This window comes from Typopeltis vanoorti, chromosome 7 (genome assembly GCF_054136105.1).
Source record: "Typopeltis vanoorti isolate ZY-2024b chromosome 7, IOZ_Tvanoo_1.0, whole genome shotgun sequence".
NCBI lineage: Eukaryota > Metazoa > Arthropoda > Arachnida > Uropygi > Thelyphonidae > Typopeltis > Typopeltis vanoorti.
The window spans coordinates 111,098,571-111,121,961 of record NC_143555.1 but is presented as its reverse complement, the minus strand read 5'-3'; the positions used below and the strand labels follow the sequence as shown (position 1 = coordinate 111,121,961).

The window sequence follows — 23,391 nt, the reverse complement described above, 5'->3', positions numbered from 1 at the left end:
AACTAAGACTTAGACGATGCTTTGGATTTTGTTCTAAAGAGGAATATACCATATTGCACTATAAAGCAAACCATGATCTGTTGAATTTTTCAAAAAAAAAAAAGTATATATATATTTAACTCTCCTCGTATATATACTCTGGTCTTGTAATTCTGCATTTTCTTATCTTTGCAGGTTTATATCTACAATAACAACATCTACTACATAGCAGATTATATACCAACCGTGAAGTCACGAGCTCTTGTTCAAACAGGGAAAGAAGGGATTATTTTTAATGGTGTTCCAGACTGGATATATGAAGGTAAGCGATTATTTCTGACCAACGCTCCATATCGTTGTGTACATTTAATATCACCGGGCACTTTCGGTGATAGTCATTTATTACTACTATCAGTACGCTCCAACAATCCAACAAATATTATGTAGCAGAGTGTTTTTTTTATAGTAGGAACTAGATAGTTGTTACATATTAATAAAACGATTGTTTTCATCCTTCGTAAAAAAATAAAATAAAACAAACCTGCTGTGATACATAAACACTTAGCAAGGTCTTTATTTTGTTATTATCAAAATGTAAGTTATTCTGACGTTTTTCTTGATAACTACTGGGCGTTGTTCGACACATTCTTAGTACGCATGCGCGGCTTTGGTTCTCAGGTTCCATAATCCAGTTTATTTGCACACCCGACGATCCTACTCGATTGCAAAACTATTACACAATTCATTTCAGTTCTCTTTGGAGTATTCTAACTACTTTAATATGTTGTCACTTGGTGTCTGCGGCAAATTATTTTTATTTCGATTACGCCAGTGATGCCAAACTGTCCATGATAACTGTAAACGTATCCATACTTTTAATAATAAGAGTAAGAATAAGAGCCATAGCAAAAAGAGAAGTCAGAAAAAGACATAGAGAATCATGGAACAAATTTGTTTCTAATTTAGAACATGATTTATATAAAATAAGACCCAATGTATATAAAATTTTGAAACACTTAAATGCAGATACCAAAGAAAACATAAAATTGAACACTGAATTGAAATTAGAAGAATTTCTAAATTACTACACAGAACTGTGGACAGACAAATATTTTAAAAAAGACAACTGGCAAACAATTAACAAAAAGGAAATAACTGAAGAAGAATTAGAAATCAGCCTGAAAGAAACAAGAAACGGAAAATCACCTGGAGAAGATAAGCTAGGTTCAGAACCATATAAATACGGAGGAACAAGATTCAAAAGATTCAAAGACTCTTATTATTTTTAAATAAATTTTAATCGACTGGTATCCCCCCCCCCCCAATAGAATGGAAAAAAAGCAATTGTGATTCGTATCTTTAAAAAAGGTAATAGAGATGACCCTAAAAACTATAGAGGTATCAGTATACTAAATTCCTGTTACAAAATGTATAGCAGAATCTTAAATAACAAACTAATGAAATATTCCGAAAACTTTATTTTAGAAGTACAGAATGGATTTAGAAAAGGAAGATCATGTATAGACCTGGCCTTTTGTCTAAAATTAATAATAGAGAAAAGAAGAGAAATCAATTTATAAACACATATTGCATTTATTGACTTTGAAAAAGCATTTGACAAAGTTAAAAGAAACATATTATTTAACATATTAAAAGAAAGACAAATACAAATAATATCCTAAAAGCTGTCACAAGTATATATGAAAATAATCAAATACAAATAAGATTAAATCACGAGTTATCATATATGAGAGAGATAAACCAAGGGGTCAGACAGGGATGTCCCCTCTCAGCAACTCTTTTTAATATCTACTTAAATGAAATAATAATAAAATGGAATAAAATTTTACATCAAGGAATTAAACTTTCTCCTACAGTGAACTTAAACACTCTCCTCTTTGCCGACGACCAAATAATAATTACAAATTCTGAAGATAAACTACAGAAAGCTATTTTAGACCTAAATGAGATATCCAAAGATTATGGTATGATAATATCAACGGAAAAATCAAAAACTATGGCCTTTAAAGGACAAGATCCAGCAAGAACTAAAATGGTAATAAATAACAAGATTCTTAGAACAGGTGAATTCATTTAACTACCTAGGATGTATGATCACATATGAAAATGAAAAAGATATATAATCGTAAAAATTGCAAAATATTTAAAAATAACAGGTGTAATTATCTATATATTTAAACCAAACATAGTTCAAAAACAAACCAGGCTAAAAGTATACAATACATTAGCCCTACCAGCTACCTTGATGTATGGAAGCGAAATCTGGACAATAAAACAAAAAGACAAACAAAGATTAATGACAGCAGAAATGAAGTTTATGAGAAAAAAAAACTGCAAAGTATACCCTATTTAATCACAAAAGAAACGAAAAAAGTATGAAAGAATTAAACCTAGAACCAGTAATAGAAAAAATTAAAAAATATAAACAGAAATGGGTGGAACACGTTGAAAGAATGAAAACAGAAAGATTACGAAAACAAGTCTTAAAGTACAAGCCATTAGGAAAAAGAAAACCAGAACGTCCTCTTAAACGATTCAACGATGACTTCTAATGCCGGAACAGGCCATGCTAGGCCTAAATCCTTGATACGCATGATGATGATGATGTATTCATACTTTTCTATTTAATTATACTTTTTTGATTTCTCTGTTTATATATTTTTATGCCTAGAAACGAAAATCTCATTGTCTGGACCATCATGTTGGCTAACGTGTAGTCGTGGCGAGACATAAAGGACAGCTAAATCTTGAGACTTGTCTGTTCATTATATATCGTTGTGGGATTGGCGATCAAATATGATACATGAACGTTCATAATGACTAAGATCAATTCCTTCGGATTTTCACTCTATTTCCTAGCTAAGCCTCAAGCAAATGATCTGTTGTATATATTTTAAAATTTCGTTCACATGCTATCGATTTTGGAAAACCTTTTTGTTTTGTTTTGTTTATTTTTTCCAGAGGAAATTCTCTTTTCGAACAGTGCTATGTGGTGGTCTGAAGACGGCACAAAACTTTGTTTTGCATCTTTTAACGACAGCACGGTGGATGTAATGGCCTACCCTTGGTACGGAAGTTATGACGAAACCACCAATGTCTACCCCCAAACTATACGCTTGCGTTATCCGAAGGTAAGTTTGTGCACATATTTCCTGCTTCCCTCTCCCGTATGTTGTATAATATACTTGTGCTGTTGTACGTGTTCGTATTCAACCCTCCAGGGGGATTCTTTTTGGAAATAAATGTCTTTCTAGGATCCGCTACTTTAGGTGTCCATTTTTCTGTGAACGAGGATGGAAATTATTTGTTATAAGCTCGCATGTGCCGACCATTATACCGGTAATGTTGGCATGATGTACGTTACACGGTGGGTTGAAGTGTTTTTAACTTTACAATTTCTCTTCATTGTTATACCCGCGCAGTAAGATCTTCCAGGTAAATCGATAGGGTACTTGCAACCTCCCTACGACGGAAGAAACTTCTATAATATCTAGCCAGAACGCTTAAAACTCAAAACATAAAAACGACGGCCGAAATTTACAGTAGTTTAATTGAGCGTAAAGTGCTTGGCGTGTTGTTAGTGATTAATATTTATGAAAATTGGATGTGCATGAAGTGTTATTGTACTGTTAAATGCGGAAACACGTATTTTTTTAATGACTGTTTCTTTATACGGTTATTAAACAAATATTACGTACTTGAAATTCAATTTTAATAATGGTTGGTGCTCCAGCTAGGCTTTCAGATTGTTTGTTTTTTCTCGAAGTTATGCTTTCACGTACTCATTCGACATCATTTTGGTTGGAATGCGTTATATGTTAGGATTTACAGCGGCTATTAGCCACCAGTCTGCTTAATTATTCTCCTTCACAAATAAGACATTATCTTTTACTATGCGTTGCGTAGGAGATTTCGTCATCATGTTCATTGCTGTGAGCAACTTTGAGGAAAGATACTTTTAATTTATACGTTATATGAAGCTGAGGTGTCAAGTTTATACTTGGCTTGTAGGGCCCATTGAAGCATGCAATACTGCCAAAATAGATGATGCTATCGTCTTTTATCCTTTATTTAGCATCTTTTCCCTTACTAAAACATTCACATTACCGTTATTTAAAATTTAAGAAAATAAAAACCCACCGATCTAGACGTAGCGTATTTTTTGTCAGCATTTTTTTTTTTTTTTGTAGCTACTCGAACTCTAAAGCCATTTCTCTAAAACTCGCAACGATATTTAATCCCCAATGTCAGCGTCTATCAAAATGTAATATTAAAAATTATATTTACAGTTATTTTAAAAAAAAAATCAATTAAGGGTAGTCATATAGCACATGGATGTCTCATTTTAATTTTCTTTTGAACTTAGAAGAAACCATCTTCAAGATTTCTCTAAGTTTCTTTCTCCAACATCACTGTAAAGTTCTTCATAATATATTTAATTCTGTTTATTGTTTTTATTTCTGTCTTTGTACTTTACCAGCTTTCCCCTTCAAGTGATGATTTCTTTTTTCCCAATTGCCAAAGATCTCTGAATGTTTTGTACTTTTATTAAAACATTAAATCCGAGGAGCGGATTTCATGTTTTCTTCTAATTGTTTTGCGTATCCTCTGGATTTTTTTTATTGTGGATTATTTTTATTGCTCTGCTTTCTTAATAAGTGAAATTCAATCTCTTTTGAAAGTTTTTTTTTTTTTTTTGATTTCTTTCGAAGGAAGTATTTTTATCTCTTTCAAGGAATTCCGGCAGTTGTTGTTTTCGAGTAATACGTTTACTGTTTTCTGTTCAAATAACAGAATTAAAGATGATATTATTTGACGGTTCTCTTTCAGAGCAATTTTATACCTTTCAAGCTTTTAATTATTGTTGTTATTACACCTCCATGGAGTCCAAGTACTCATCGCGGGGTGGAGGGAGATACTCCACCTACACAACCCACCATCTCCACGAATTAATTCTCCATACACAACTCGAATTTTTGTAGTATTGGTTTACTTCTTTCCCCTTTTTATTATAATTTTATTATCGTCTTAGTTTCATTATCTTTTTAATGATACTAAAATTATTATTATAATTTTAGTCTTATCACTCTCCGATACCTTCGTGTGTTACTATTACATCACAGGTGTTCTTTAAATTAGTTAAAATAGGGATGATGATGATGATAGATTTGGATAGCAGTTGACTGTCTAATAGATGTCAGCTAGTTTTTCGGATGAAAAGGCATCCAGGTAAAGGTGAGTGAGGTCAGGTTCCACAGCGTTATCCTTAGACTACACTTATTTCGTTTTGGTAACGCGTGAACATGTTACCAGAAGTAAAGACAAGAGATTTGCCGGAAATAATGGACAAAACGTGCAGGGAATACAGTTTTACTGTGCGACCACAGATGCGAGACCCTCGAACACTTATACGCACGGCAGAAGAACTTATTATCGGAATCCATTCCGATAATAGGGTAATCAATGCGTTTCGTGAAATGAGTGTTTATTATTATACGTCGGAAAATTAGCTTTTCTTATATGAAAATTCTAGTTTTTAAAGTGGTAGTTATTTTGCTTGTACAACAGTTGGGAAATGAATGTATAAAGCACGTGATTTCGCGTGTTGGTAACGAATTCGTACATCGTCTTATTCCTTTCTCCCCTTCAACATGAATTGACTCTTTTTGGCACATTGCCAGCCGTAGGTCTCGCATCTGTTGTCGGACAGTACACAAAGGATTTCAGTAAGGATGAGAAGGGTGTTGAGAGATGGTTCTCTCCTTTGGGTAAGGTGTTTATCTTTGATCGCATCTGCAGATTTGGTCATCTGGATTTCTGGGGAATGGAAAAACAGAAAAAGATCCGGTAATAAGTGATAGTAAGAGTGTATCAGAATAATGTGGATTTCTGAATGATGCATAAAAAATAAAAAAAAACGGAACAATTTTGTTGAATACTATTATTTGTAAGATGAAAAAGAGAAGAAAAATCATGCTCATCTTTGGAAATTATGTAAAGGTATGGTGAAAAATGGAATAAGAAGTAGACTTGGAAGATAGCGGATGAGTAAAATGTGATGTCTTGAGGATATGTTGAATGCGAAATCTATAAATGAATTTATGGCGAGGAAAAAATCTTACGCAGTGGACCTCCCATAATTAGTCATGTGTCGATTCCATAGAAATCTTTGATAATAATAATTGATCGGACTTTATTATTTAAAAAATCACAACTATGTCATTTAAATAATTCTTGCATATTTACACCGGTCCTTCGAAATGTGTCAGGCAAAGCTATTTTGATTGATTTGCTGATAATTAAGTATAATTATTATAATAAGTGAGAAAAGTAATTAAAATATATAATTAGGTAGAATGAATATTTTGTATATCTGTATCTCCAAGTATAAAAGGTGTCCTATGGATTTTCACGTATCGGTCATTTTTCTCCTGTTAGTATTCTCAACAAAAGCTTTTAGAGTTTTATCAAGTTTTGAGTTTTTTTCAAGTAAATTTCACAGTTTGATACTGCTATTTGTTTTCTTGCGTTCAGTCAGTCACTGACCTCGTAAAGCGAATCGAAGTTCGTTCTTTGTCTTTAGTTATACTAAAATCTATCATTCTGTCGCTTCAAGCTTGCGTATCATCATTAATTTATAATTTCACTTTAATCGATTCCCAAGCTGGCAGGAGATATCATTCATAAATCTCATTAAAGATGCCAATCACCCGTTAGATTTGCGACATACTTCATCTTCGATTAATACCAAAATATGCTGCAAATGGAATCAACGATAATGATAAAAAATAAAATAGCAACTTTAGTTTATCCAAAATCCATTATGTGAACATATTTAATGAAATATTTTCTCAACAAATCCAATTTTTTCAACAAAAAAGAGGCACCCTTTTCTTTTATTATTATTAGCTTCTTTAGCTTTTGTATTTTTATGTGCTATAGCATATAAACAGTACAGTGAGTCAAAAGACAACAATCTACCTAGAGAAATACTGGAATATGAGTGATTTGTCTGGTAGATTGTTGTCTTTGACTCACTGTACCCAAACGAAACTGCAAATAAGCACTGCTAGTTCAATAATGCTAATATGGATGTTTATAATGTACAGTATTGCATTTTCGTTGATGTTTGTAGTTTTTTTTTCTATTAGCATTACATAATTTGTAAAGTTATTGAAAGCTGAAAAAGATAATGAGTTTTTAATCTTTCTTTCTCGCACCATTTTCGCATTATTCTTCGAAGTTGAATAATGTTAGCTTTATAATGGCTATTTTTAATTTTTTTTTTTTTACATTTTAAACTTAACTGTTGTCTCATTTCAGGCAGGAAGGCCCAATCCAAACGTTACTTTGTGGATAGCTGATCTTACGAAACCTTTTTCAGAAAATGTAGAAGTTTCCCCTCCTCCAGACTATAAAAATCAGTAAGTGTATGTTTCGTTTATCTTAATCGGTGCGGAGTGAGCAACTGGTTTTTTACATTTTTAAATTTGGAATATTTCTGCTCACTCAGGATGAATCAAGTACTAGTGGAGGAAGTAGAAAGAGATTTTGCCACACAGAGCTCTGTATTAGCAGAATATTCTGGGTTAGGCATAACTTTGTTGTTGTTCTTTCAGCAGTGCATGCAAGTAACATATACTGCTGACAGAGGAACCATACATTGATTACTCAACTATTATATGGTATACGCAAGAGAACGTTTTATTGCCATGGAAACACAAGCTCGTATCCTGCGTTTATCATTTGTTAACGTTAGAGTATCCACGTCTCTGCGGGTTCAAAAGTGATCCCATTATGATTATCTTTAGATAGGAGATGAATTTCATCGGCCGGTGTTGAGACCACCACCCCGCTTATTACGTGAGGGGGATGAAATGTTCTAATAACCACCTAGAACAAAAATGATATTAAAGCAACTGATATAACCACAAGAAAGAACATATCTTAAAACCTTCTAACCCCAATGTTTCATCAAATTGTAATTTTTTTTTTTTTTTAGGATATATAAGAAGACATTGCAGAGGTTTTGAAGAAATTCGAAGACATAGAGATCCGGGCAGTCATCAAGTTTTTCGTGCTGCAAGAAAAGTCCGCAACTGAGATTCACTTAACTTTGTGTGAGACTTGACTTTAAAGGATTGTTCCCCAGCATATCCAACAGTTGCCAGATGGGTGGCCAAGTTTAAAACTGGTATCCTGAGACAACAGATGCCCCCAGGTCAGTAAGATCCTCCACAGCGATCACATCTGAAAACATCGATGGAGTGCATGCCATGATTCTTGATGATAGACAAATACCAGCCGAAAAAATTGCAAAGTCTCTTGGGATATGCAGAGAACACGTTTTTGTCATTATCCAACAACATCTGGATATGCAAAAGTTCTTAGCGAAGTGGGTCCCCAAATGTTTGAATGCCTATCAAAAGAGAACATGTATTGTCATCTCAAGGGGATTTGGGGTCATTTTGAGAAATCAGGTGCAAATATTTGGCCCATATTTTGACTACTGATGAAACATAGCTTCATTAATATGACCCAGAGACCAAACAACAGTCAATGAAGTTTCGAACCCAAAGGTCAGCAGAGAAGATTCTTGCCATCGTTACTTGACCACCCATTTTTCAACGGTTGAATATGCTGGGGCACAGTTGTCTAAAGTATGGATGGTGTAATCTTTACCAAGTACCTCAAAAAGAGGTGAAACTGTTACAGCAGCAGTTTATTTAACAGTTTTGAAGGAATTGAAGGAGGTACTAAAGGAAAAACCCCGCGATAAACTGAGCAGACGTGTGTAGCTTTTGCAAGACAACGCATCTGCTCACACTGCTTATGAAACTCAACAGACAATGCAAAAACTTGAGCTTTCAATGTCTGCCTCACCAACCCACCCACCCTATTTGCCAGGCCTCGCTACATCTGACTATTTCCAAATTTAAAGAAACACTTGAAAGAACAAAATTTACCACAGGTGATGAAGTCATACGTATCTCCAGTTGAGGACTGGTTTGTGCAACAAGGAAAATACTTTGTTCTCAGAAGATTAATAAATGATGTAGCAGTGTTGTAACAAGCGCATAACACTTTGTGGGAAATATTTGGAATAGTGTGTAAGTTACATGGTTCTACGTCTACCTCAATTCGTTCATGGTGATTATCACAACCTTTCAGCACACCCACGTATCTATGTTCTAACGTTACACCTGAAACCATTACACCTGCATTTTGTAACAGCAGCTTCATGTAGATACGGTTTTCACTTTCTTGAATCAGGAACATTGAAAGTTATTAATGTATCGATAACTTCGAGATTCATAAAATGTTCTTAAGCGCAGAGATCTGTGTTCTTTATATTAATTGGAGTTACAAATTATCAGCCTGTGCGGTGTTCGTAAATATGAATTGTTTGTATATCTTGAAAGTTCGTAAGTGGAGGGTCGCCTGAATTTCATATTCTTCAATCAATTAATCAATCTTATAACTCCTTTTTATTTCCAAAAGGAGTAGGCGAAACTTCTTTAGTCCTAATGAAGATCGGTGGGCAATCGGTCTTCACCCTACAGCCGATAGTGAGCTTGAACTATCGGTAAATCAAGACTTTGAGGAGAGAGATTACGACAGACAAGCACCGCCATCTCAAAGTCCTAAACCTTAACATATATATATATATATATATATATATATATATATATATATATATATATATATATATATATATATATATATATATATATATATATATATATATATATATATATATATGAGATAGGAAATAATGTGAATTCTATGATCGTTGTTTTGATCTACAATCTTAAAAAACGCAGATTTGGAGGGAAAAAAATATTTGTCTCTACCATAGATGTACTAACTTGGGAACCGCCGAAGAAAAGTCTAGAAAAAGTTCCTCTGGTTCTCTTTGTTATTTGGTGGTCTAGCGCTGTAGAAGAAAATGCCACTTGCACAAGGCTGCGCAGGCAGTACTCTTCATATTCTTGTGTTATTTGTAATTTTGCTCTTCACTGGTTCGTCCTGGAGTCTCCATAGCTCAGTAAGTATCAATGATGCCTTTTGGTCGGATACAGCTGGGTTCGAATCCCTAGGACGCGAAGAACCGTTAATGACTTTTCAAATGAACATGAGTTTAGTCGGTCTCATAACGAGGTAGAAAGGTTTCTTCTCCTAAATAATCTGGTTTTTCATCCTGTAAAAACAGACAAATCGGCTAAAAGAACTCACGCAATGAACAGCTATAATATGCTGCCTTATAGCCTTAGTTGCTTCGCCCATAACTCCAATAGTTTCTCTGGTTCGTACCAGAGCCACTTTAGCTCAGTTTGTATTGATAATGTTCATCGGTAGGAAAGACCCAGGTTTGAATCTACAGGACATACAGAATTTTCCTAAGGACTTTCAATTGAAGGTGGGTTAGTCTGTCTCATACGGAAGCAGCAGGTTTTTCCTCCTGGAAACATGGATATTTCATCGCATTAACCGACCAGAAGAACACATGCAGTTAACAGCATTAAATACATTGCCTTTAGAGCAATTAAATCACGATCCTAATTCGAAACAATTAATCAATTGAATTTCCAGAAATTTCTTCTTAAACTATCCTCTGCTGCAGCTGTTACTATCGAGTGATACAATCAAAAATAATTTATATATTGACTTTAATTCATCTAATATAGTACTTCAGAACTTCCCAATAACCGACGTTATGAAAATTGTTATGATTAATGCAAATATTCACTGATTGTTGTCCTACAATATTTTGAAATACACTAATTCATTGGCATGGAAAAGTAAAGTAGGATTATCACCACAGCATACGATTAAATAGCTTCCATTTTTTTTTATAATAATACGTTAAGATATCGCATATCTTTTTAAAATCTGAAGAGATTTTATATCTTAAATTAGAAGGTGAAATATTCTGAAGAATAATGAAGTTAAAACTCAATTATTTCATTCATATTGCAGATACTTAAGATTATAGATGAGGTATGTGTTCTACTTCTTGGAGGGGAATATAGTCCATGCCAGCGATTTCCTTTTGCTGAATTGTTTAGAGATGCTTTTTCGAATATGCAAATATTTCACTCAGTTTCGTGAACGAATATTTGCTAGTGTATGGCATCATCATCATATCCATTTGGGTATTATTTCTCACATAATTCTGTAACTCAACTTGTAACGCTACTTTGGCTGATGAATTTAATTAATGTTGTGAATAACAAAACATTTTCATTTTGTTAATGTTCATAACAGTCGATCATTCTTTATGCACAAATTTCCTAAGTTGTAAAAAAAAAGCACTTATGAATTTTGAACTTTTTTATCTCTTCTTAGGGAATATTATGTGACAGCCGTTCAGTGGATAGATAACAGCACTTTGTCTGTTGTTTGGCTTCGTAGAGCACAAAATTCTTCCGTCGTTACTATTTGTGATATTGAGGATAATTGGAGCTGTCGCAAAGTAAGTTTTCCTCTATTTACATTGGTTTTCCAGGTGAATGTTTTACTTAATGTAAGAAATTAAATGAAGAAATTAAAGTTATTTCTGATTTTTAAATGGATATTATTTTATTAGTTTAAAATGCCTGTTTTGTCTTACATAAAAACGAACTAATTTGTATGCGGATTTGCTCCGCGCGATAGCACTATTAACACTTTCATTAACTTCGTCTATTCAATAGAAAATGAATTTTTGTTAATGTTGAGTAGGATAGGATCCTGCGGGATGGTCGAATTGGTGATAGGAATTATGGGCACATAAGAATTCACTGATTGCTTTCTTCCTGTAATAATGAATAGATTTTTATCTTTGTTTATAATTCTAATGCAATTATAGAGGACATGCCCAACATTAAGAAAAGAAACACAGAAACAGCATTGTTTCTATAGCTGAGAATGTTCAGTTCCAAGTGTAATTACTTCTTCATCTGTTAAGCTGTGTGTATTCAATCGTGAAACGATTTCTCCTAGATTTATGAGAGAGAGAAAATGCTGTGGTGCAGGGTAATTAGTGCATCAGAATGTTACAATAATTCAGTTCATATTAATACCCCTTCCGGAGGTATAGCTTAGACCAAGTGGGGAAACCTCTTTATCTTCGAAATGTAATTTGGTAGAATTGCATTTGCAGGAAATAATGCACGTGATCTTCGGTAGATTAATAATAATATTATCTACTATATGCTGGAGTATCTTAAGTTTTTTGTACGTAGACATTAGAAGCAACTTGGATATTGTTTCTTGCATATCAAAAGGAAGAGTCTAGACGCATACATATTCGAGGAATAGTTTGGTTAAATTCTATATTTCTGTTCACAAATTTACGATTTCTTTGCATTTATCAAATCTCTGTATTTAATTGCAAAGCCGATCTTCGGTAGATTAATAATAATATTATCTACTATATGCTGGAGTATCTTAAGTTTTTTGTACGTAGACATTAGAAGCAACTTGGATATTGTTTCTTGCATATCAAAAGGAAGAGTCTAGACGCATACATATTCGAGGAATAGTTTGGTTAAATTCTATATTTCTGTTCACAAATTTACGATTTCTTTGCATTTATCAAATCTCTGTATTTAATTGCAAAGCCGAACATAAAATTGATAATCTTGCAATAATATAAAACGTAAGATTTAGGAACATATCATCAAAAACGATTGAGGGGAGTGGGACGTTTGGGCGAATATCTCGTTAAAAGAACACCATTTCTTATCAGTATAGAGTGAGACGAAAGACATATGGCAGCTCATCATTTTAGTTGGTGACACTGTAGATCCCGAAGGACTGTCATCGTATATATCCCAGGATTTCCAAAAGAGAGAGAGATCATCGTGTACAATGTTCAAAACGTGCCTTTACGAGCGATGGAGATCCGTTTCATTTTAACGATGAGTTCTAGCATCATATTCACCATTCAAGGGAGCTGCGGAGACAGGGTTTTAATCTGAAATCGTTGCATTTTCTTTCTACTCGTTTTTTTTTTTTGGTCTCCGTGTGCGTTTCATAAAGCAGACAGTCATTTCAGATTATATGATAGATTTGTTGCCATCACATAAAGAAAATTATCTTCGTGGTCGAATGAGAATAACACCCCATTTTAGGACTAGACCGTTACCATAAATAATGCATTTTCCATGCGTATAATGCATTTTCCATTTTCCATTTTCGATATGTAAGATAATGTCTTGTTGAGGAAGTGAAATATAAAAATAATTTGTCGATCGGTAAAATAAGTTTAATAATTAGTGCTGCGATCTGTGTTACATTCAATGAATCATATTTATTGAAGGCCTTTACTTTTCCGATTGTTCAATATGGAAATCTTCCGAAGTGATTTTAAAGTTCATCAGTTCACATATTGAATCGGAAACATTAGAGGATCGGGAATTAATTTTGCAAAATGCAGATGTAAATGTCAAAAGCGGATGCTAGAAGATATATATGATTCAATCATCTGGTCTATTTTGTGTCATCTGAATATTGTTTTTCTCTTCATTCATATTGTGTTGTACGATAGTGGACGACATACTCTGAAATAAGCTTTTTATCAACACTGAAAAATGTATTTTTCAGTGTGTGAATACTTTGTAGAAATTATCGAAAAGCGAAAATATATAAAGAGATTTTATACTTCTTTGGATCAGCAATACTAAATTTCCAACTTCATCCAGTTCAGTTACTTTATGAACTGCTATGCTAGACAAGGCAGTACCGTGTTTTCAAACCAAACGTCTATGACCAGAGTGTAATAAAAGAAAACTTGAAATGTGGAATGATTCCAAAAGTTTCACTCGCGTGCGTATTTATCTTCAACTACACTTAAACTCTTGAAAGTGCCATCATCACGACATACTAAAATATTCACTCGCTCTGACGTTTTAATATGAGGCCATTTATATTGTCGGTGTTTCAAGAAGCGACACCATACCACGTACGTCAGCATTTTAGAGTAATGTCTTAAGTCGCCATCCTGCAATAAAACATTGAGAGAGAGAGAGAGAGAGAGAGAGAGAGAGAGAGAATTTCCGGTCCATTGGCTTGGAATTTCTAATTTATTTTCTAAATTGTATAGCCTATAAAAAAATAAAAAAAATGTAATATACATTGGGCCTGTTTATTATATAGCATATCTCGGAAGATAGTCATGGAAAAGGGTGGGTGGACATCTACAGAGCTCCTCTCTTTACCGCTGATAAACAACATTATTTCCTACGTCTTCCGGTTGCAGATGGCAGAGCAGGCTATTTCCGACACGTAGCCATGTTTGATCTTCGGGTAAGTGTTCTTCTTTCTTTCATTTATGTCATTATCTGAATTGCATGTGTAATATCGATGATTTAAGTTGTAATTAAATTACTGTCTTCTGATTATATGTATTGTCTGATGTTTTTACCGTTTTTGTATTTTTCTGTTAAAGTGATTGTTCGTAATTAAATATCGAATGTTGTAATAAATTCATTGGATTAAAATTCATTTGTTACTTATTTATTTTAACTGTAACTTTATCTTAGACTTGTCTGTTTGAAAAAAAAAAATAATAATTTGGGTTTATTTAGTTGGAATAGTTGTTATAGTAATGGTGAAGTTAAATATTTGCACTAACTTTAACTGATATTTCTTTTATATCGAATGTATTGATTTATGAAAGTACCTTACATGTGTCTTAAATTATGTTCCGCTTCGAACAGAGTGACAGAAAGGACTTCTTGACGCACGGCCAATATGACGTCACTCAAATTGTGGCTCATCTGCAAGACAAGCATACAGTGTGAGCCGTGTCTCTTATACTGAACCATCGCATCAGCATGTTTTTTTTTTCCTAGCTTTTTTTTTTTTTTTCTATAACCTGATATCCTTTTTAAACTGGTTTTGTCTTCCAATATTCTTTAAAAAATTATTTCTCTTTTTTCTTATAGCCTGTGTATGATATTTAATTATGGCATGGATATCAGAAACAGATGAACTGCATGCCTTCTAGTTGGACTGTAAAACTTAGCCCGATGCATGCGCAGTGGACGATCCATAGGTTGCATTCCTTGCATAATTAACAAAAAAAAAAAAAAAAAGAATGACAGTATTGTGTGTGAGGTAGGAAACACAAATACATGGCATCCGATCGTTTTCATTCTTCCCTTAGTAGCCTGCCTAAACCCTAGGAATTCATTCACAGTTAAATTTATGTCCAAACAGACTTCCTATTACCAGTAATGACTTTTCATTTTGTATATATTCAGTAACAATGTTCTTTGTTTTTCCTATAGTAATAGACATTATTAATATACTAGTGTTTTTAGTATTTTTATCTTTATTTAAAAAAAAAAAACTTTTATTCATGTCTATAGTCATTATAAAATCTGTTATTACTAAAACCGATATCATATTTAACAAATCGTAATGTTTTAATTTAGATTATTTTGTTTGTCAAAAGTTTTCAACTTCTTATTGTGTCAATAAGTGCAGAACAAATGTTTTTCTCAAACTCCCCTTAGGTATGTTTTTTTTTAATAAATCACAGTAAAAATGTTTAAAAATGTAGTGAAACAATCACTTTTGTATTGCAGAGTGATTGGTTTACCACCTTTTGTTGAACGAATCGTATAATTAAATATTTTTGTTACACACACACACGCACACACACACGATCGACGCGTTCGTTACTCCTCTTTTGTTGTCTGTTAATGATAATAATTCGGTTTTTTCTCTCTCTGTTGCCATCCAAAGTGCTGTTCTTGTCCTTTTATTTCATATCGAAAGATCTAAGTTATCACACTGGATGTCACTGTCTATTCATGTTCTTTTCTGTCCATAATCTGCCTTAATTATTTAAAGGCAAATTATGAAGAGAAAAGGATTTGAACTCAGGTTCTGCTATACCAGCTCCATTCCTCCATAGCGGAGCCGATAGTAACGACGCCTTGTGATTTAAAAGACATTCGAATCCTGTTTAGGACACGAGGAATATTTATAAGGGATTTTCAGCAAGTCTCATATGAAGATGACAGGATGTTTTTCTCGTAAACTCTAGTATTTCCTTCCCTTGGTTATAGAATCAATCATCTTATCGTAGCATTAATGAGATTTCAAAAATATCGGCTTACTGCATTGAAATATCATCGGACCTAACGTCAGTGGAAAATGGGATGGGATTGGACTGGATTTAAAACCATCGATATTTAAAATGGTTTTAAAATTTCGATATTTAGATAAAATTGAGTTTTTCTAAATCCCCCCCCCCTTCAAGTTAGGAGTAAAAGTTGGTTCAAATTTGTCTACAAAGAGTATTTAGAGGAAAATTTATAAATTTATAAGAGGCAAAATTTGCTTCAAATTTGCCATTATGTAAATAGTTATCCCTGGGGTCTCGTTATCAACTACCTAATTTCGGACGACGGAGAGGTCTGTCATTCTTTTTTTACCGGTAGGGGGAGCTCTAAAAATTCAAATAATTGACATTATGTCATTTCTGTAATTTAAAGACGAGCTCTACCAAGGAATTAGAGAATGGGTCGATCGGACCTGGAAAATATTCTAGTATTTTCCATTTGTAATTGTGTACAGTATTCTAGTACGCGTAATACTGTACACAATTCACAGTTGGTAAAGGACTGAAAAACAAAAGAAAAAATGTTTTCAATGGTGATGAGGAGGAGGGAACAAAAAGTGATATTAATGCCTGCAACAAAAGAATTATTGTTGGTTCCCGTAAACTTGAGCATGAATAAAGCGTAAAAAAACAGGCGCAAGATGCATGCAGCCTCAAGAACTTAAAAATTTAACCTCAGGATAATTATTCTTCCCGAGTTCTGTATAAAAAAGGATGCTTGCTGACAGAGATAAGCTTCTTCTACACAAATTGATGAATAATCCTCTGAAAATTATTACGCCATATTTCACTGGACCAGATTTGGAGTTTGGTGGTTTAAAATTATCGCAGGGCATGAAGCAGGATTATGCCAGTTCTGCATGTTCTTTCAGACCAATTTATTTTTTATTGCAAAATATAGGAAAGGCAATGTTACTGCTATTAAAAAAATACTCGTCCATTAACTGAATAATAAAATTTCCGACTTTAGATTCCTCCCTCCCTCCCTCTCCTTTGGTGACAATTGTGTCTCGAAATACCTCACCCCCACCTCTCTCTCTCTCTCTCTCTCTCTAAGTAAAATTGTATTAAAAATATAGAACCCTTCCTCCTGAAGCTCAAATTTCATAAAACGTTAATACAGTATTTTAATACTAATAAAAATATAGTATGTTGGTTTCATAATATAAAATAAAATATCTTACTTTATTTAATAATAAAAATATTAGCAATTATAATAATCAGTAATTTATTTTATTTAATAAATTAAATTATGAAATGAAATTTCGGTAATTTTAAAATTACTAAAACAATTCTGTATTTAATATCTTTAGTTTATATTTTCGTGATCTGTCCAAAGAACATTTAAATTTTCATCCAGTGGAAATTTTATTCACTGGAAAAGTAACGTTAGTGTCACGTTAGTTTATTAAACTGCGCGTTCATCCTGGTTACGTGTTCTACATTCTCTTGCAACTTTTTCGGTTGATTTTAGAAAAATACATGCAGCTTTTTACAGGAAAAGTGCAATATGTTTCCTATGGTTAAAGAATTTCAAAGCCTGTTAGGTGTATGCAAGTATTTCTTTCTCTTGGATGATTATTCTAAAGATATATTCTTCGTTTCTTTATTATTATTATTAACAGAGACCTCCAGGGAGTTCAGACTCATAGAGGGAGGCCACATACTACACACACCAGCTATCATACTTATTCTTGAATTCATTCACACTGCTTGCACTCATAACATCCAAAGGCAATCCATTACAATCACGCAACACCCTGTGAGAGAAAAATCTAGTCCTCACCCCCTTCATAGTGGAATTCATTCTTAGCTTCCAAGGATGCCCTCTCGTACTTTCCTTCACCCTCCATAAATTAAAAAATTCCATCAATTGAAATCCGGTATGACCCTTTCAGAAGTTTGTAAGTCTCAATCATATCACCCCTCTTTGTCCTGGTTGCTAGTGTCTGCAGTCTACAAATTCTCAATCTGTCTTCATAATCAGTCTTCCATAACTAATCCTGATATCATTTTTAACACTCTCCTTTTGCACTCTCTCCATTATATCAGAATCACAACAGAGACCAGACCTGTGCACAATAGTCCAAGTGAGGTCTCATCAAGGCCTTGTAAAGAGGCAAAATGACATCCTTTACATGTGAACGTTCATTTCAGGATTGCAATTATCTTTTTGTTGTATTTACAGTCTTTGCTACATGGCACCTGAACTTCAGCCTATCTACTAACACTCCAAGATCCCTATACTCATCAGTTTCATCTAGCATAATCCCACCAATATAATACGACATTGGATATCTAATCACGCCGAAGTGAATGACTTTACATTTACTGACATCGATTTTCCCATGCCCACAATTCCTGGCTATTCAAATCATTCTGCAAGTATACTGCAAATCAGCAACATTCCTGATTATCTTAACTATCTTTGCATCATCAGCAAATAGCTGTTTGTCGCTTGTCAAATCCTTCCCAATATCATTAATGTACAGATTGAATAACAGTGGACCAAGCACTGATCCTTGTGGTATACCACTGGTTACTTTAGATCTTGCAGACTCACATCCCTCGTATACTTTTTGATATCTGTCAGTCAGCCATCCTCTTATCCATGCTAATATTCTATAACTCAAACTCATGTTCTCCAGTTTATGCAACAGTCTACCATGCTGTATTACAGCATACTACCATGCTGTATTACAGCATGGTAGTATCAGACTTATAATTCCAATGTTTGTGGAGTATCAGTGGTGTCGTTATTATATCAGGAACATCAACTTACACGTCTTTAAGTACAGCAGGTTCGGTAATCTACATTGTAATGTTGCCCTTTAATTGAAAAGGCCCGAATTCGAATCCCATGTAAGGAAGAACCTTTATAAAGACAAAGTTAAGTTAACCAGTCTCCATATGGAGGTAGCAGTGGTTTGTTCCTAAAAAAGTAAGGTTTTTTGATTTCCCAAAAGCACACAAGCCTGAGAATACATGCAATTAATGAGCATAAGCAAACTATATAGATAGAATTAGTCGCTCTAATCTCTGGCGCTAAGTTATTTAGCCATGACAGATCATTGAGCATTACGGGGAGGATGAGACAATAATCATTCAATTTTTAATTGATTAATCAATTTCCGTTTGAATTAAATTGGTTATTGCTCCTTTTAAGATTCATGTTTAGGATTGTATTAGAGAAAAAATGAGAGAAATAGATGTGAAAACTTTTTTTTTTTGTTACGTCAGACATTCTACCCCTTCCCATCCTCGTTAGAACTTTCTATGCTCTTTCTCAGTGAGCGTTTCATAAATTATGATCGAGCTCAACGTTCTAGACAACTTGGAATCAGGTTCTTAATTACCTCAATTGTTGATGGTTGTGATGAAGATGATAGACAGCCCAGGAACCGTTGAAATCCGATGCATAACCAATTGCGGATACGATCGTTCCCCGATTATTTTCATTTCATTTTCAAGTGCGTTTAATGAATGACTCTAATGAATGCATAAAGCTTTTATTAGTCTGCCCGGTTTCATATTCAATTAGAAACATAATGATTACAATAATATCAATGATCTGTGATCATTGGTGGACTAGTATTATTATTATTATCAAGCTGAATTAGATTTTCAGTCAATGAAAGATTTTAGCTTGGCTCATTTCTGTGCCTGTGCAATAAAAAAAATCCTTTATTTTGAGGAAAACTGATGTTCATGAAAGAGGACGTTGCGTCTTTTCATTATGGTAGACATCTTATGGTGAAAGCAGGCAAACGCCTAAGCTACTTATTTACTACCGCATATATAGAATCAATTTTGTCGAAATAAAAATCCGAATATAAAACAGGGGTAAAAACCTGCCACTTGCGCGTGAAACCAGTTCACCTTCATTTGAAAAGTCTTTGTATGTATGTCAAAAATTCGAATCCAGGTTTTCTGACTGGTCTAGAGATGCACATCTCTTTCTTAACGCTACCAATTCGTTACGTATATGTCAATATCGTAAAAAATACTCTTCATTCTTTAATTAAACAAATTGCTATATTTATAAAACAGTGATCTGCGCTGTTTTTTTTTTTTTTTTTTTTTTTTGAATAAGAGGTAAATGAATTAAAATCATGAAAACTACGGTAATTTTCACAAGGAAAAAAAAAAAAAAATCTTAAATTTTCGTGAGTTAAAAAATCCAACCAACTCCCAAAATAGAACAAAGTATTAGCTAAATAAGTTCTGAAGATGGATATTTATATTCTCATATGTAGAGAATACCACTGAACTGATTTGCAGTGAAATTGCAACGCGCGCGCACACACACACACACACGCGCGCGCGCGCGCGTGCGCGTGTATATATATACTTCTGTTTTATTTTAGAATTTTCTTTTCATGTTAGGTATTGAGTGGTCCGATTCGAATATACAGTAACATGATGAAAGCATCTTCCGAATTCACCAAACAACCCTTTTTCCTCAGCTTCTGCTTCTTTTCACTTTCCAAAAATAAGCCAGATGAACATGCTACACGGCGAATTTGAGAAGCTAAAATAAATATAATAATCATTCCGTCCGCAGACTATAAAATTCCAACACCTGCTATTGAACTTTATGATTCTAAATAACAACATCTAGTTTATTTTCCGTGAAAGTACGATTCGTATCTATCAGAAAATATACCTATGTTCAGTATGAAAATATACCTATTTTAACTTCGAAGGCTCTCGGGGAACCCTGCAACCCCTAGAGAGCGCGTCCCCTGGGTGGCGGCGGATAGGGGAGCCCACCATGTGTGTGTGTGTGTGTGTGTGTGTATATATATGGTGGGATGGTCCGAATATACTGAATAAGGACTCGTGGACCAACAGGGCCATAAGGGGTAATCATCTTGATTGTAAGGGAAGCGGCACTCCCATGCACCCCTAGCTGGATCTATCCTCTCCTTCTACTACTTTGAGGAAGATCCACTTACTTTAATCTTTCCTATAAGGCCTTATCAGCCAAATCTTCTTATTTTATGACCCCTATGATATTAGAGTACTCGAGGGCCATGGGGTAATTTCTGGCCTTACAACTATGTCCTCTCTATAAATCTTACTATAATTCCTCTATAATCTACTCTTTTCCTCTTCAATATACCCTATTCCTCCTATGGGTTTAAATTCGGAAGAAGGCTAGTTCAGAAGCCTTAAGGTAGCAGCCCTACAACTGAACTATTCCATCGTCAGGCTAGTCCCCTGACATGGAGAACATAATTCTATTAGTAAGCTGACAGAAAAAGATAATCGGACTGAATCTATAGGAATCGACCCTGGAATGGAAAAGGTAAAACAAAAATGGAAACGACAAAATATAATACACATAGCAAACTGGAATGTAAGAGGAATAGCATATAGAAATAGAATTAGACCAATTATTAAATGAAAGAAATTTTAAAATAGCAGTAATCACTGAAACAAAAACGAAATTAAAAGGAACCATGAGAACTGAAAATTTTAATGTGATATACAGTGGAGTCGACAGAGACCAAAGAGCACAAGCAGGAGTCATGATTTGGATTCATAAACCCCTTTCAAAACAGTTAAAACATTATAAATTATGGAATGAAAGACTAATAGAAGCTAGAATAAAAATAGATAGAGGCTATTTGACAATAATTGGTTTATATGTCCCAGAAGAGGGAAGAGAACAAGATAATATTGATTTTTATAATCAGCTACAAAACATATATAATAAAATAAATAAAAATGATTACCTAATTTTAGCAGGAGACTTAAATGCAAAAATTGGAAACACGAAAATAAAGAATAATAAAGTAATACATGGAGAACACACTCTAAACAGTAATGGTAAAAAATTAATTGACTTTGTAGTTTATCATAACCTAAAAATAATGAATTCCTTCTATAAACATAAAGACATACATAAATATACTTGGGCAGCAAGAGAATGGAAATCAATATTGGATTACTTTATACTAAATGAAAACACATCAAAATTTTCACTAGATGTTAGACTTCATAGAGGATATGAAATAAGCAGTGACCACTTCCTTGTTAAAATAAAATTAAGATTACCACCTAAATGGCTACAAGTAACAAGAACAGAAAGAAAAATTGAAACATTTGTTTATAAAACGAGACTATTGAATGACACAAATGTACAATGGCTATATGAACAAAGAATTAACCAATATCTAGATAAGATAAAACAAAATGAAGAAATAGAAATAGAATGGCTTAATATAAAAACGATACTAAATGCAGCAGCAAATGAAAGCTTAGGAAAGACCAAAAAATTCAATAAAAGGAAAAAACTGAAGATCTATGATGATACAATCAAAGAAATAATCAAAAAGAAAAAAGAAGCCTATCACAAATGGTTAAGCAGTAAAAGATTAGAAGATGAAATAGAATATAAAAGAATACGAGCCATAGCTAAAAGAGAAGTCAGAAAAAGACATAGAGAATCATGGAACAAATTTGTTTCTAATTTAGAACATGATTTATATAAAATAAGACCCAAAGTATATAAAATTTTGAAACACTTAAATGCAGATACCAAAGAAAACATAAAATTAAACACTGAATTGAAACTAGAAGAATTTGTAAATTACTACACAGAATTTTGGACAGACAAATATTTTAAAAAAGACAATTGGCAAACAATTAATGAAAAGGAAATAACTAAAGAAGAATTAGAAATCAGCCTGAAATAAACAACAAACGGAAAATCACCTGGAGAAGATAAAGCTAGGTTCAGAACTATATAAATACGCAGGAACAAGATTCAAAAGATTCAAAGACTCTTATTATTTTTAAATAAACTTTATTCAACTGGTATCTCCCCTAATGGAATGGAAAAAACAATTGTGATTCCTCTCTTTAAAAAAGGTAATACAGATGACCCTAAAAACTATAGAGGTATCGGTATACTAAATTCCTGTTACAAAATATATAGCAGAATCTTAAATAGCAAACTAATGAAATATTCCGAAAACTTTATTTTATAAGTGCAGAATGGATTTAGAAAAGGACGATCATGTATAGACCCGGCCTTTTGCCTGAAATTAATAATAGAGAAAAGAAGAGAATACAATTTAGAAAGACATATTGCATTTATTGACTTTGAAAAAGCATTTGACAAAGTTAAAAGAACCATATTATTTAACATATTAAAAGAAAGACAAATACCAAATAATATCCTAAAAGCTATCACAAATATATATGAAAATAATCAAATACAAATAAGATTAAATCACGAGTTATCATATACGAGATAGATA

The 23,391-nt window shown here is 33.4% G+C and overlaps 1 protein-coding gene across 2 annotated transcripts in view; it reads left to right on the top strand.

The window, feature by feature from the left end:
• The window catches only part of LOC150104968 (inactive dipeptidyl peptidase 10-like), a 507,986-nt gene that overhangs the window by 445,114 nt on the left and 39,481 nt on the right, over nt 1–23,391 (top strand). For both annotated transcript variants that reach the window (XM_090395438.1, XM_090395439.1), the window contains exons 8-13: nt 175–301; nt 2,962–3,131; nt 7,324–7,424; nt 11,350–11,476; nt 14,143–14,292; nt 14,706–14,785. In XM_090395438.1, coding sequence (XP_090251564.1) covers nt 175–301; nt 2,962–3,131; nt 7,324–7,424; nt 11,350–11,476; nt 14,143–14,292; nt 14,706–14,785 — 755 coding nt within the window. The remainder of the gene's footprint in view (nt 1–174; nt 302–2,961; nt 3,132–7,323; nt 7,425–11,349; nt 11,477–14,142; nt 14,293–14,705; nt 14,786–23,391) is intronic.